The 16,799-nt window shown below is 40.5% G+C and overlaps 1 protein-coding gene across 1 annotated transcript in view; it reads right to left on the minus strand.

Moving 5' to 3' along the window:
* Window positions 1-1,204: 1,204 nt before the first annotated feature.
* Window positions 1,205-16,799, minus strand: part of tafa5l (TAFA chemokine like family member 5, like) — a 44,465-nt gene continuing 28,870 nt past the window's right edge. Inside the window, exons 5-6 of the mRNA XM_026153223.2 lie at window positions 4,946-4,990; window positions 1,205-2,546 (exon numbers count right to left, since the gene is read on the minus strand). Of these exons, the coding sequence (XP_026009008.1) occupies window positions 4,967-4,990 (24 nt within the window). The 3' untranslated portion in view covers window positions 1,205-2,546; window positions 4,946-4,966. The remainder of the gene's footprint in view (window positions 2,547-4,945; window positions 4,991-16,799) is intronic.

Genomic DNA, 16,799 nt, shown 5'->3' on the forward strand with positions numbered 1-16,799 from the left:
CCAACTACTTGCGAAGTGGTAGGGAAATTATAAAAAGGGCACAACCTAGAAATGGACACCACGTGCTGTCAAACTTAGCAAGTTTTCGCATCCATGTCCGGAATCTTCCATGAAAACTATGGGCGACTGTAGCAACGTGCTATTAACCAAAGCAACCACAAGGAGGGTTTAGTGGTAATGCCCTCTGTGAATGATTTCACCAAGTGACAGCCAGCAACCTCTCAACAACAATACACATATTTGCCTAGCAACTGGAAGCTGTCAAGGGGTCGAAAACCAGTCGCTAGCCCTGTGTGACTGGGACCATACCAGACTTACTTTGATGACATGTTCTAGCATAAATACTTGTCAGATTTGGACATTTTTCAGATGCAGAGGCAGAGGAGGTTTATGTATGTCCATCTGTTCTTATCTATCATTGAGTAAAATCCGTCAGTGTTACTGTCCTGCTTAGAGTCACTGCAGCAGCTCCTGCACTGACAGTGAGGCAAAACAAAGGGACAATTTACTTACGGTGAGTGCCAACCATAGAAGTGATAAATAAAGGCAGCATGAAATCAAAGAAATGGGATCAGGTGGAAATTGGTATTTTCTCACAACACAGAAGACTGTGTACTGACCTGGAAAACACACGCACACACACACACACACCAAATGCACAGTCCACAGCTTCTGGGAGCAGATGCTCTCTTTATATCCTCAAATGCATACATTAAGATGGAGATGTACAGGGCTTTGTAGTACAAAGAAATGAAAAAAGGGGAGCAAGGAGCAGGCACATTAACCGGAACACCTGTACATTATAATGCAACCAACTGCAATCACCCCTAGTAAAGTATCACCGTGGCGATTATTATTTTTGCAAATGGCTTGGAGAGATGTTATTCATCTGCAGACCATAGCTCGATGTGTTTGGAATGTGTTTTATTTTTTATTTGTATTCTTTTGGAAAAATATTACTGGCGTTCACGTTATTGTGTCCACTTCTTCTGCTTCTCTCAGACTGATGCCTTTTGTGCTACTGCTCCTCTATAACTCCTTAGAGTAAGACCCATAGAACAAAAAATACATTAGTTGGATATATATATATATATCAATATGTATGTATGTACATAATTTTAAATATATCAAGCATTTCTTGGCAAATAGCACATCTGGCCAGCCAAAACATTTCATATCAAAATATAGTCGGTTTAGACAAGGATTCGGAAATACATTTAATCACACATAAATCGATTTTAATTACAGAATTTTAACTTATGTGACAATACTGTTTCAATTTCAGTTTCAATTATATTTTATCCCCAATATAAATATTTCTATGTACTAAAGAAAAGACAAGAAGGAAGAAAGGAAAAGGCGAACCCAGGATTAAAATGAGATCCAACATCTGTAAAATCCCAAATGCTTCCTTTTTGCCAGATGGTGAGCTCTGGTCTGGGCGTGTCCCAAAAATATACAAGAGTATGAATAATGCATCGGATATGACTTATTTCACAGTGTATCTCTGGATGTTCCTACCCACTCACGCATACAGAAAAACATACACACACAAGCACACGTGTACTCACATATTCACACACGGACAGATGCAAACATGCACCCACACCCTTGTGCCCACGCACACATACACACACACACAGTATAGATCATTAAAACAAGCCAGGGGTCCACATCTGCTAAATGCTCCCAGTTGTGTGTACAAGATGTTCATTGACAAAAACTACTTTTCTAGTCTATGTTGGCACCACATAAAAAAAAACCAAACAACATAAGGTATAAGCTAAGTCATCCAAAATGTCCACATTTCACCATCACGATCTCCATTCAGTGAGCAAAGACAGTCAACTCATCTGTCATCTCTTGTGTGACTTTCATGCTATTTCATAATATCCGTCCCGTTATGTGTATGCAGAGACATTGGCGGCTATGGCCTTGTAAAAATCTCACCCGGCCAAATGAGAGAAAGGTGTTAAAAGCTAGAATCCAACGGACAATATGGCCTGCCTCAACCTCTGTAAAGTCACGACTCAAGCAATGAACTGTCATTAAAGAAACTTGGCTGGAATATAACCTTGGATTGCTTCATGGCGGCGACTGTAAAGAAGATGAAGGGGCTGACTTTTGAAAGGCCTTGTGACAAGTCTAAATCAAGCCACAAAGGTATAAAAAGAATCTTCAAGGAGCTGTCCCCTGCAGATTGGGCAGTGGCAGACAAAAAGACAAAAAAAAAAGGCCTTCAGTGAATTTTCCACTGGTTGTTCTGGGGTTTCTCATAGGGATTTTGTTCCATGATTAGCCCATGAAGTTGGGTGTGATGAACGTTCAATGCTGATGTTGTTACCATGCGGCCCTCGTGGAGTTTTCAGATGTTTCAGGTCTCTCACTGCGGTGACTGGAGATGTTATGGGTTATTTTATCTTTTATTTTTTATTATTGAAGGTCAGAGCCGATGAAAGTTTTGGGAGCCTCATTGGTGAACAGACAAAATATCTTGGGTGTAATGACTGGCCTCGGTTTCTTTAGCAACATAGATGTCAATGAACCTGCAGCAGAAGAAAGAAAGACAAAGACAAACGTGAGACACTAACTGTGAAGTTAGATCGTTTCAGACATGCGCCTTGTTATGCAAATGTGCAGACGATTTTCTGTGTTGTGTAGCCTTTTGAATTTTATGTCAAATTCTAACATTTTCCATGAACCTAATGCTATCGCATTAACAGCAGCAGCACAAAGCAGCCTTTATTGTCACTTTTGCCTGCTTGTGAAAAATTAACTTTTACTTTAGTAATCTAAATTAATTAGCAGATCCCTAGTGTAGTAGTTTACACACTTGCCTAACAAGCAAAAGATCCCCGGTTTAATCCCGGGAGGAGACACAAATCCCTTTGGGGTTGTGTCAGTAAGGGCATCCAGTGTAAAAATCTGCCAAATCAAACATGTGGAGCTACCTGCTGTGGTGACCCCTTGCGAATTAAGGGAGCAAGTCAAAAGCAGCTTTAATTAGATTATGGTTCCTGTGCACAGAGGAAAAGAAATAAACGTAGTCTTGTTTTTAATCATGTAACAACTAAATTAGCGTTTTCACTTCAGTAAAAAAAGAAAAAGAAAATGTGCCCTGATTTTTTTTTAGGGCATTCACTGCCTAACTGTGAGTATCAGAAACACCTTTTCTTGGTGTCACATTTTTGTCAGGGCCAAACTGCAGTCCTCATTATTTTTTTAATCAAAAACAAAACCAGTTTAGTTAACAACAAAAACAGCCAATATACAGATTCAAAGGTGTTAAAGGAAAAAAAACTGCAAGACCAGCACCACCACCCACCCACCGACTTCCCTCCTTCCACTTTAATTTTCATATCCATGTCAGCTCCAGAAAAACACTTTACATACAGAATATGAGCCAATTATGAATTTAACGAGAGACTCAAATTAAGGTCTTGTCATTCTTTGCCTGTGCATTGTCTGACATTATGAAAACAGGCATCAGGACTCTGCGTTAGGCACACTTCAACATTTGTTTTGTTAATTCCATCAAATAAATGACAAATTTAATGAGGAATGTATTAATAGAACGTCCCTCACACTCAACGGTAACTGATTTATGCTTTGACATCCATCACCATTGAAGCCTGTGAGGGAACAGGAAACACCTTTTTTCCTGAATATAGTTACCTCTTTTCTTTTCTTTTGAAATCACTATTGCTTCCAGTGAATAAACACAGCACTGGTGTGACTCCACAGTTAATTATGCCACGTCTAAAAGGTAAAAAAAAATCTAATTATATGAGTTATGTGAAGAAATGGGTTCATATGTCATATATTCTTTTCTAGGTGGAATACGTTTCACCTGCGGTGAAATTCTGCAGTTAATGGCTTAATTTAGCCAATCATTTGATCAAAAAAACCATTTGAATGATAATAGAATTCTGCCATGAATATGTTATATGGATGAATCCATAAATGTTAATACATAAATGATTCAGGGTGACAGTGGACAAATGTGACACCCCAGGACTGACCACATAAATCATTCAGACACTTAAATATGAGTTGGCAAATCCACACAGAATTGCACAAATTCCCAGGGCTGGCAGATAAATATTTATGACGCCCCCAATTCCCCCCTTTCTCCCCGTCTTTGGTAATTGTGCGTGATTCATTTTGTTTTCTCAGTGGAAGAAGGAAAATCAATCTTAGAATATTGGCTATGAGACACACGGCACGCAGATTCCAAATGCCTGTTTTGTTTTGGGGGGTTTTTCTGTAGAATATAAAAGGTTCAGATATATTCAGTCAAGTTCTCCGATGAAGATTTCAGTTTAGTCGTTACTTCATTTCCGGAGGGAAGTTTCTGGATGTGAAGTAAACCTGAGTCAGGCTAACTTGCTACCCACTCCAGTTTACTTGCTGACTTTAAAACAAGTGGTACTGATTTAGAGGGATTTAAAGTATAATTCTTTTCTTTCTGTTTTTTGAATCTATTGTGAAATCTTTTGTAGCTTTCCTCTTGGTTACTAAAAACATTCTTCCATGTAGACATGCTTTCGATATATGTCCTGAGAGAAAACTGAACTTGAACTTGAACCTTGAAGTAGCCGCTCCCTTTGATGTAGCCACAGAGGGGCTCTTTACTTTCAGTTCTTATGCATTTCAAAAAACTGCCAATAACTCATTGCATTGTTACATCAAAGTGACTCGGAAATTGTCCCAGACCTGGACCTTTATTCAAGCTCGCCATTGAACACATACCTGGAAAATACACTATGAAATGCATTCGAGGCAGGGCCTCTCTTATTTGCTGCTTCTTTTCAAAGTTAGTATTTGTGCTTTCTACAAGATCCAACAATCAAAACATCCTTGGTTTCTTCAAATGAACTGGAAACAGGGTTATGCACTCAGCATGCAAATTATGCAAAATAGCAGATAATCACAAAACTCATACTTGCTGTTTTTCCTCTGCATCCTACGACGGCTCCTTGGGCAAAGGCTGGAAAAGAAGAAGCAGAAGGTCACTAAGGAAGAGAGGGCCGGCCTTCATTTTATTCAGTTTTCCCTCAGCTTACTGGCCTTAGACGCAGAGCAGCATATGTCCATTTAAAAGCACAGATGGCACATCTTCCAATTATATCTAAGGCGAGACGAAGGAAGCTGAAGGTTATTTTGTTCTCTACCAGATTTTATGACCTCCGAGGACACTGCTTCTCCCCTCAACCAGAAAATACGATCAAGTAATGGCCAACGCATCATCTGCATTAAAGAGCAGAGGACCTCTCTTTTCTTCCATCAGTGGCGTCACACTTTTTTTTTCATCACATTAGCTGTGAGGCAGGGTGATAAACAGTGTTCCACTTTATTTCTTTGTGAACGGAACTTCTTGCCGCCCACATTCATCTCAAGGAGGACACGACAACATGCTGTTTTCCCCTCGACCATAGGAGAGATACAGCTTCCTCGCTTTCTTAATATTGGTGAATGAGCCACTTTTGTGCAGATAATGACTCGGCTAATCATAATCAGAAAGCTAATGGTCTGTTTAGCCAATCGGAGGAGCTAAGGCGAGACGGCTGTCTGGGCTGTGCATTGGCATTCCCAGCAGCCGCTGCTTTCCCTTCGGCTGTGCCAGGCTCGCAGCACTAAGGCAGACTTGGTATTCCGCTGCCTGCTCGGCCGGTCCTTCTGTGATCTGTCTCTCTGTCTGTCTGACCAGCCGACTGGCCCCCGCGCTGTCGAAGAAATTCAGTCCTCTGAAGAGGCGCTGATCCATCACACCTCTCCAGCAGCATGTCATCTAAATGCTAAGTACTTCCACTGCATCTTTAAATCAAAACAAGAAAAGAAATGAGCACGGGAGGTGAGCGCTTGGAGGGGATAAAAGCTTATAAGGGCACAATAGAATCTACCAAGCAAACCCTTAGCTTTTTGATTACATTCATTTTCAAAGGAGAGGAAATGTGGGAGGGGAGAAACTGAGTGAATAAGCATGAGAGACCCTGTTATACTTTTAAATGTTCAAGGAATACAGAGAAGGCATGGTTTTTGCCCCTAAACAGTCCCTCAAAGAATATAATTTTGTTGTTTTAGTCCACTTCAAACATCATCATATATGTGCCCGAGCCACTCCCGCAATAAGGACTCCCTCCCGCTCCCCCATCTCCCCGTCTGAGCCCAAGTCTTTGCTATCGATTGGAGCGATTCCTGAAGTCAGGGCAAGTGCTGAGGCGGCAGAAGCGGCCGACACTATTAACTGCTCCTACTAATTAAAAGGGTAACAAGGTGAGTTTGGCCCCGCGGGACAACTGTGCAAGAGACGGAGCCGGCTGTTGGCCCGCCATGCACACCGGTAAACAGTGCTTAGCGCCTATGGTGTTTACAAGACAGAAATCCAAGGACATCGAAGACATATTCATCTCCCGCCGGCACAAGGGATGGGGGGAGATTTACAGATAAAGAGTGAGAGAGAGAGAGTATGCGCACTAACAAGCGCTTTGCTAATTACTTATATTGCGATGAAATTGAAACATTTGGACCTCGTCTCTGAGCTCGGGGTGCCCTCGTTTCATCATCACTTGTAAACACTGAGCACTGTGCATAAATGATAAAGTTTCCCAGTTCAAATGAGGTGTGCAGCACGGATCTTTGAGAGGGTGCCAGTGGAGACTGGCAACAAAAAAATAATAATATTAAGGGATTCAATTAACGTCGTTCCTTATCATCAACACAACATATTTTAGGATCAAAGTATTTTTGAGATACAGTATGCCTCGCATTACCCAAAATAAAATCATCAGCCAAGGTAGTATTGCAACTCACAGAAACCTCTGTAGCTGAGACGAAAAGCCACTGCAGGCACAGCAGACGGCTTGTTTGCTCAGTGCTCAAGGGGAAACAATGCAGAGGCTGCATATTTGGTGGCACTTCGAGCTGCAAAATTGTCACCAACAGCACAGCGTGTCATTGTAGAGAGAGGTGCTATGCTGCGCCATCACTGCAGTAAGTAAGAATCTTTCCCTAGGGGTCTCTCCTAACAAGTGGACTCCTGCACAGGACTTAGCTGGGTTCATCAACCGGAGCCTCAGAAAGGTCCCAGTCATAACAATTCACTGGAGCTTCTGCTGTTATTAGCCATAGCCAGAGCTTACTGAAGAACCTGGGTGGATGGTTCACACTCACCGTGTGAGCCTGATGTACTGAAGCATCAGAGCATCACACCCAGAGCTGCCTCAGAGGAAAAAACCTGATTAGTTTCCAAGCAGCATGTTCTGTTTGTTGCTTTATTTCTGATGTGCCATCTGCAGAAAAAAAACCCTCTATTTTTCAAATCTTCTAATTAAGTTTTGCTCTTTAAAGCAGGATTTAATGAATTCATACAAAGCAAGCTATAGCCACAAAATTGGCATGATCCGGAAGACTTGAACCATGTGGCATACACAAACACTACAGAGAACACAGATTCATGTATTCACTTATGAAAATGTTAAATAAATGAAAACAAATTCAGAATTCATGTTCAGTGCAAAGTAGAACACAAATCAAGCGTATTTTAACAGCCTGTGTATTGATTTTGATGCTGTAAAGAAATTCATGAGGCCCCCAGAGAAAGATGATAAGACACATTTAAAGTTTCAAATGCTTTGCAAAGAGGCCAGCTGGAATACAAAGTCTTTACCATCAGCTAAAACTTCACTAAGCCATTATATTGTGCTTTATATTAAAGTATTAAATGCAAGACTGAGTACATATACTGGTGAAAAAGTGTCAAAAATAAAAACTATATATTATATAGGTAGATGGTGCTGCATGCATTAATTACAATTAAAAACATATTAACAAATGTACTTGAAAAACAATGTTCTGGGCTACTAAATCAGCATTTGAGTAATTGTATTTGCTTTCTACCACTGGAAACAGGCCTGGGGTTTGTTTTGAGGATGACTACAGCATTTTAAATTAGATAGAAATGTTAGCTTGTAGCCGGGTGCATCATGGGGCTGCAGCACTGAACAATTTATTAAAAATACATACACTAAAGATCCAAAGGGCTCAAAAACATCCTAGCTTTGAAACGGGATGCTGCTGAGCCTGCATGTCCGGTCTACGCGAGAGCTTTTCTGCATCACTGTTACAAAAAAACCCGTGTTGGTGCCCTTTGGCTTTGACAAATTTACACCAGACAAAACTCTGGAGGCAGGCAGAGTGCAGGCTAAAACACAAATGGCAGTTCAAAGCTTGCCAATGACAGAACTTCAAATAGGGGAGCCGGGTACAGTGTGCTGAAAGTGACAGCAGAAGGGACCGCATTCACTCTGGACTGGAAAGAGAAGGGGGCAACATGCGCCTGGCAAAGTCAAACTGACAAAAGAACTCTTTAATAGATAATGGCAGTACCAGAGGAGGCAAAAACAAAAACACAATGTGTTACTTTATTATAGCATGTAAATGAATACCACAGGAAACACTATAAACTGAGAATGTGATCATGAAGCGTCCTGCAGAATTCCTGCACAATAACACAACACCTATGATAACACAAATGGAAAAGGAAATGGAATGGTGGGAATATATTAGCTGTTTCTCTGTTTTCTGAACATCTCTATCAATCTAGCCTATTTCAATACATTTTCGGCATCTCTCCCCATGCTATCTGCTCAAGACTGATGATCGTGCCACAGCGTGTGACAAACAGATGAGGAGAAACCAAAGAAGCACATTTTTCTTTTCCGCTTGATAAATAGAAGATCTGCAAATGAAACTGAAATAAATAGTATATTTGCTTATCAAGTGTAACCTCTGTGTACTATGCATTTGCTCGGCAGGGGCACCCGAGCGTTCGAACATCAGTCATTTTATAAATGTACATCCAAAGGCAAAGCAGCCCAGCTACAGTGTGTTATCCCCGATGATCCAGAGAGGGCCTGTCAGATACAATATGACAGGAGTACCGTCAATTCACAAGCAGAAATGGGTACGAAAGCCTGGAGGTGGGCCAGTAAAACATAAAAGCTAGACCCCATGCTCTTTTGTCTGATGTATGTATCAAAGAAACAACGGCGGCATGTTCCTGTCATTCGATTATGAGTGAATTAAAAAGAACAGTTTTAGTAAATTACAGATTTCTTGTGGCAGACAGCAGTACTACTACAAAAGCAGTGAAAGTTAAACCCTGTTTCATTCAAGCGAGCACACTAGAATTTATTTCAACAGTTTGTTTTTGCATTATTGTTGGAATTTTACTTGCTGCTGCACAGAAATTAAATAATTTCGGCACTGAATGAGACTGAAAGCCAGCAGAGCAATGAAGGACATGGTGCACAGCATGCATATCTAATATCTGCAAATGTTCCAGGCCTGGTTTTTCAGTGCAGTTTGAAAATGCAAACATTTTTCTAATGACAACCAGTTTTGATTTTCTGAATCATTATTTTCTTTCTGTAATAGACCCGAGACCATTTCCTCTTATTGGAAGAACATTTTACTGTATGTTTCCTTCTGAGCCTTTGGCGCAAGCAGTTGCTATTACAAAAATAACCTACTTTACTTCTCTTATTATGCATTTTATTTGGGCTAAACTAATGCTGCTGGTCACAGTGCTACAGCACCTAATCAAAGAGATTCCATCATCACAACCACCTTTATCTAAAGATGGTGCCCCACTGAGAGTGAGTCGGTTTGAACAGATTCCAGAGGCGACAAAGAAGAAAACAAAAAAGAAATAATTTACATATCCTAAAAAAATACAGTGAAATCATATAAAATACAAGTGCAAAGTTATATGCTAATGAAACTGCAAGTAAAACTAAACCAACACTGAAGGACCTCTTGAAATAGAGCTTTTATTCTCAGTAGGGCTAGTTGTTTTGATAAAGATTTTATAGCAACTAAAGCGATTATAAAGAGTTCTTATAAAAATGTAATTACATGTACAGATGAAAGACAGGCGGCTAATTTGAGCCTTCAGCACAGCAGCCAGCTCTGCAGCATTTACTTTACTTTTGAAAACGACTTTACCGAGTATTATGGCGTAATGCAGCTTGTGTGTTTGACACATATATACTCCTTTTTTTCTACAGAGACAGCACTTCACTATAATATATCAAAACAGCCACTGTTTTTGGTTTGTTCTTGTTCTTATTCTTTGTGTTATTATTGCTTCAGAGACAGCTATGACATTTTTAAAGAAGGCTACACTTAAATGACTGTGAAAACGTCTTGTATCTATCTTGGTTTATTAATTATTTTAAAAAAGAAAAAATGCTTCTATGTTCTTCTTACTGTGAATCCTATCAAGACCAAGAGACATCAAGGTGTTGGGACATCTCTCAGTACTTCCTGACCTTCACACTTTGTCTGTAACACCTAGTCGTTGCCTCCAACTGAAGACAGAAATCTCAGCTCAGCTCATAACTGCGCAGCCACATTGAATATCACTGTAATTTTAGGAACCTCATACCCTAAAACAGGATAGTGTGACAGTGTATGATCAAGTGAATAAGTAATCACTCAGCCGTAGAGACCATATGACAACCATCAGTTGAGAGGGAAAAAATGAGTAATCCTCAACTAGAAAATCTCGAAATGTTCAAATGCGTGGCTTGCTAGCAGATAGCAGTTTGCACGGAACATGCCACCTTGTCTGCAAATAGTAAACAGCTGCTCTCTGAGCATTAGTAAAATTGTGAAAAACAAGATGCAAAGCAGAAATAGACTGCAAAGCAGCTTTGAGGCACAGCTTTTACTGTGAAGGAGAAATGTTCTCTGTTATCATATGAGTTGGTGTCTATCATGCAAACTACAAGCAACCGCTCTAATCTCCAAGCAAGCAAATCAATGATAAGGAGATTCTTGCTATAGCATGAACAGGTCGAAAATCGGTCAGACATTTTTCCCTCATGTCCAGTATGGTAGTCAAAGGAGTCCAATATGGTAGGCTAATTAGCTAACTGAAACTAGTTAGCTAAATATGCTGGAAGCATGCTCACCAAACTTTCAACTGCTCAGCAAGTCATGTTAGCCCGTATGCTAGAAAATACATTCAGTCCAGTGGTTTAGACTAGTTGAGGGGAAAGCTTGAAGCTAGCTACATGTAGCAGCTTACTTGTAACCTACCTGCTAATTGCATAACTTGGATACTACTCTCAGTTTTGGTGATCTATGAGCATTTCTGGCTGTGGTGTATGACAAGCTGACTTAAAATAAAACACACTCTCTCTCACACAGTGCCCATAGAAAAAGTGTGTTATAACTGTATCATAATAATTCTGGGACAAGAATGAGGGTCTGTGGCACAGGAGAATGATATTTATCTGACTTTAGCTCCACCTGTTATTAGGATAATTCATTTTTGGTGGTTATCGTGAGATTTATCATGTATATCATGTTCTACCTGTAGGGTTGAGATAATACCACCTGCTTCTCATGTTATTTGAATAATTAAGTGTTATAAATGAAATCAAACACACTCGGTAGAATTATATTCACTGGAAAGGTGAAACAATGACTGCAGTGTTAGTTTTCACCAGCTGTTTGGAAAAATAGAACACCATTTGAGATAGATGACATGCTTTGACATTTTTTGGCAGTGCACCTGAGGCTCAGTTGTACTGTTTTTTTGTTGTTCCTATTTGGACACAACATCCTTTTCTAGCCTCTTACACTAATGATTCCAAGCCATACAGAGAACTGTCATCTCTACCGCAGGTCTCCAACCTCACCAACTAATCAACAATTTATTTCAAGAAGCTGCAGAGAAATAGTTGTGTCCCTGACAGAGCCTGGGAGTGTGTTGGGCTGCCTTTGAGAAGCAAACTCATTAGAAGTCTGTCTCTGGTCAGATGGGCTGCCAGCACAGCAGTGACCATGGCGACACGTGACTTGGCTGCCTGGTCCTTTGTCGTAGACACTGAAGCCTTTATAACTGAGGTGCTAGCAAGTGTTACATAACGACACTGTGGAACTACATCATCTGTCCATGTAATTTTCTCACTTCTTATGAAAGAAGTGAGAATTTCATAACTCCTTCATAACTGGACGGGAACATTTGAACTGACACAGTGCCAAAAATCTAGTTTTATCTGTTTGTTTTGCCCTTTGGTGTCATATTTGGAATGTTTTCTAGCCAAACACCTGTTTTTCTTTGCTCTATTTCTCATAAAGGCACACCTTTTACTTATTCCTTCCTGTACAAATCAAGATTTTTGTGTCATGGCATCCTTTCAAAAAGCCGGCAATGCTAACTGGCTATGATGTCTTTATGTTTACAGCAACACTGGCAGGACTACACAGACTGCGCTGGCTTTTTTTTTTTTTTTACCATGGCTGATGCTGGAACAAAGAGCACATAGCTGGAGGAGGGCCACCAGAGCAGAAAAAAAGAGAAAATGCTAAAAAAAAAAACATGCAAGCTTCTCTGACCTACTGGGTCACTCAGTGTGTGTACGTCTGTGCGTATCCTGTTCATTTTGTAACCCTCCTCATTTTGCCAAAAAATGCCCAACTACGACTGGTCGAATCCCCTCCAGGCCACACACTAGCCCAGCAATGGCATTTGTTGTGTGGGTGTATGAAGATTTTTGGGGTATTTTTTCCCCACCAACCATCGAGTTATTGTCTGTGGGTCGAAATGCGCACGAGTCTGCAGTCTGACTATGATCAAATCAGGATTTCAAGTACTTACATTTCATACTTTAAGCTCCCGCTAGCCTGTGAAGTAACAATATTCAGGAAAATAGTCCTATCTTTTTTTTTCCGCACTGAAGAAGCATTTCTGATATGCAGAATTTCAATTTGAGCCCATCACTTTGCAAACGCAAAGCATTAGCAAAGGCTGATATTAGAGCTCAGTAGTGCTCTCAACAGAGCTCTCGCCAAGCAGAGAGCAAGTGATGCAATCTCACAAGCCTCTCACTTGCCTAAAAGGAGTAAAACTAATTTCACTGTCCTAAATTCTCCCTGGCTGTCTTGTCAATTTTCCACCTTATGAACATTTCCAGCTTCCGTTCAATAGCACAGACCCCGGCATGCAACTGTGCTCTTGTGTAACCCCGCAATTTAAATCCACCCCCCACCCCCCCGTGTCCCCGTCAAGTGTATGAAACCAACCTCATAACACCCCACCCCAGCCCTCCTGAATTGCGCTTTCCACCTTGGAGAATATCATATGTAGACCTTTCAGCAGCTCACTAGTGAAGACAAATTGCAAGCTTGTTTGGAGGGGCCTCTAGAGAGTGATTCATATTAATGGCTAGCTGGCAGTGGAGAGCGGGTTGCATATGCAAACTCCATTAGCAGGTTAGGCTGGAGTGTGTGACCTGGCAGTGCCACCATGAGCTGCACTCACAAGAGGGCGGGCGGTAAGGAGGAGGCTGAGGTGATGGGAGGTGGTTGTGTTTATAAAGAGCTGCAGGTGCAGTGACATGTGTCTAATATGGGAGTGTCTATATATTGCAGTAAAACTGACAAATCACTTAATTAATGTGTGTTACAATAGTTAGACTTTTTTTTAAGGTTTTATTATACCTGTGACGCTGACACTGCAACTCCAAAAAATGCATCACGTACAGTCAGCATATAAAAGTGCAATAATTTTTTAATTAAAGTCGACAGTCTACACTGCTGAAGCAAACAAAGAGTTTCTCAAGGCAAAGAAATTTTCCATGACAGCATCAGCCACCTGATCTCAACCCAACGGAGCACGTTTTTCAGTTACTGAAGGTAAAAAGACGCACAATCAAGCAGCAACAGCAGCTACATAAAGACCTGGCAGGTTATCAAAAGGGAGGAAACACTCCATGGGCTTTAGACATCAGTCAGTCATTGCCTGCAAACAATCTTTATATTTTTTTTGTTTGTCCAGTTTCTTTTGAGACTTTGAAAATGGCTAGGTGGCTGGCAGGGTGTATTTAAAATGGCTGTTAATGGTTCTTAACGGTTAATGTAATACTTTTGTTAAACCCCTTGAATTAAAGCTTTTAAGCTGAAAGCCACTGTGTGTGTACAGCCGCAAAATTCCTGTCATCCAGGCACTGTATATGGAGCATTAGTGCACAGATTTGTGCATTTTCTTTTATATCACAAGGTTCTTTCAACATTATCATTATTATTAATAATAAATAATTATATAATGCATGAGGATATACACATATATATATTCTCTTTAGATACTGTATTTGAGGTAAAGAACAAAGACCTCAACAACTAATGAAACATACTAACATTTTTAACATCTAGTTGCCCCAAAAATGTCAAGTATTGAAAGTAGGGAAGGCCATGGGGTTGTTAAAATAAAAAGAGTTTATCCCCATGGGAGCACTAGTGTGCAGCATCAAATTAATGGCAATTTGCCTGTTTGATTAGATTTCTGGTATGCAGAGTTTGTATTTTGGCCTGAGGGTGGCTCATGTCCAGAATAGATTATAAATTTTATTATCTACATTCAGGCCTGATATTTGAACTAGAGGAAAGGTCACAGCGTACACATACACGCACACACACAAAAGTCCTATTCTTTTTGAGGACTGTGTAGATTCATATAAAAAAAAGAGTTTCCAGTGTTGACCTGCACAGTTCATTATTTGACATCAGTCAAATAGTTGTTGAGATGTCTCTGTCTGGGCGAAAGTGATAGGCTGACAGGTTGACGTCTCTTCCTTTCATTAATGAAAGCAGCACTCCATAGAAACTAGCTTGAGCTGGTTGTAGGGCTGCCACAAACAATTACTTTGATAGTCGACTAGTCACCGATTATTATTGCGATTAGTCGACTAATCAGATCATGCATCCATTGGATGTACAGCTACAGCTTATTGCACCAGCAGCATCTGCTCTTATATAACTATCATTAGCTTACAGCTTTAAGTGTTTAAGGTATGTGCTAACTAAAACTAAAGACGATGAAAGATGCTGCTGCACAGAAATTAAAAGATGATAGTTTATTAAATTTCAATGAAATTTGCAGATTGTTTCTGTGAAGTTTAATAAACTCCTTGCTATATTCTCCAGCATCTCACACTTCTGATAATCAGTTGTCTGCTTGACGTTTATTCAGCTGTGTAAAAACTATAACTTTAATCTCAGCCAAACCGATTTACTCAGGAACAAATAAAATACTAAAAAAAAGCCAAACAATAACATTTTTAAGTTACCTAAGTGACTTATATATGTTTAACCTGAGTAGCGAAAGACAGCGGCAAAACGATTTGCCGGGAGTCCGGTGTTCTCACGGGCTCTAGTGAGCCTTGCCCCTGGGCTAGCTATCGAGCTGGTGGGTAACAGATGTCTCCGAAAACGTCGGAGCGCTTTTGAAAATATGTGGTGTCTTGATAAACTGAGCAGATATTTGAGGTTTACACAGCTACATTCGCACCTAAAAATATTTTAAACGTTTATTTTGTGACCCAGAAAGAATAATAAGAGTAATAGAATAATATTAAAACTAACTAGCTGCCGCCATTGTTGGAAACTGAGCTGGGCTGCGCTATGAATTCTGGGACAAAGCTTCTTCTTCTTCAGGGTTTAACGGCAGCTGGCATCCTTGTACATGCAGTGCTGCCATCTTCTGTTTCAGTCCGTTATTACACTCTTAAATCCTGCTACTTATTCCTGCTTCTTTTGTGATCTTACAAAGCTTCAAACGACGCGTCGACTATTAAATCAGTCGTCGACGATTTTGATAGTCGACGTAATCGTGACTAGTTGACTAATCGTGGCAGCCCTAGCTGGCTGACTGAATTCATATAGATTTGATAAGTTATTAGAAAGAGATTTCATACTGGACTTAGATATGAAAAAGAAAAAATGTCGGCTTCAATGTATAATTATTCTAACCACATTGTCTTTTATTGGATGCATGGCTTTCTGCATGATTTGCCACCATCAGGTAGATTTGTCACTTTGTTGTATCTGCTAGCTCCACCTACATCAAACCTGTGCACCTCAGCATGAATAAAGAGCCATTATCAGCTTTCAGAAAAACACACTCCCCGAATGCCAGTGTGTAATATGATTATTAACCACGTGAAGACAGATTGTCTCGCAATTAAAACCTCCTCTCTGCACTCTCCTTCTCCCAGATACTTGCAGATGTGGACAGACAGAGCTTGGCCGCAGGCCGAGAAGCAGCCAAGTCCTCCATCCTGTTCTCTCTCTTCATCCTTCTATCCCCCCTCCAGCCTGATCAATCCTCTTTATAGATTTCTCATTTTCATTTATCTTCCAGAATGTGCTTTCCTCCCATTTTAGGTCTTACAACAAATACCTCTTGATACCTCCTCTTTTCTACTGCCAAATCCTTCCTATCCTTGCCCCCTCAAAAATACATAACAGAAAAAACAAACAAGCAACCCCCCCCCCCAAAAAAAGAAACCCACTGACATCACTTCAGATTAACTTCTTCAACAAAAATCTGCTCAGCAACAGCTAATTAAGAATGTGCAGAGGAACACATCATTTGCATTTTTTGTTTATGTATGTACAAAAAGCAAAACACTAACCTAAGTGTGCTGTCAGGATACATTACAGCACGGCGGGAATGCATGCGTGAAATCTGTCACAGCTGCCCAGGGCTGCTGGACGGAGGAGGCAGAGGAGCGAACAAGATGAAGAGACATCAAATGAGAGAGATAAGAGAGAGTGAAAATCAACAGAGCCGGTCAGAGGCTGACCTTTGGCCTTGTACCTGACGGGAAGGACAGCGGTCTCTCCTGCTCTGTCCATCTTGTCATCTCTTGCTGACAACACCAAGCTGTTTCACTTGCACTGCCTCTGTAAGTTATACCCCTCTGTTTCTTTCTGTTGACATAATC

This window comes from Astatotilapia calliptera, chromosome 20, assembly GCF_964374335.1.
Source record: "Astatotilapia calliptera chromosome 20, fAstCal68.1, whole genome shotgun sequence".
Taxonomy (NCBI): Eukaryota; Metazoa; Chordata; class Actinopteri; order Cichliformes; family Cichlidae; genus Astatotilapia; species Astatotilapia calliptera.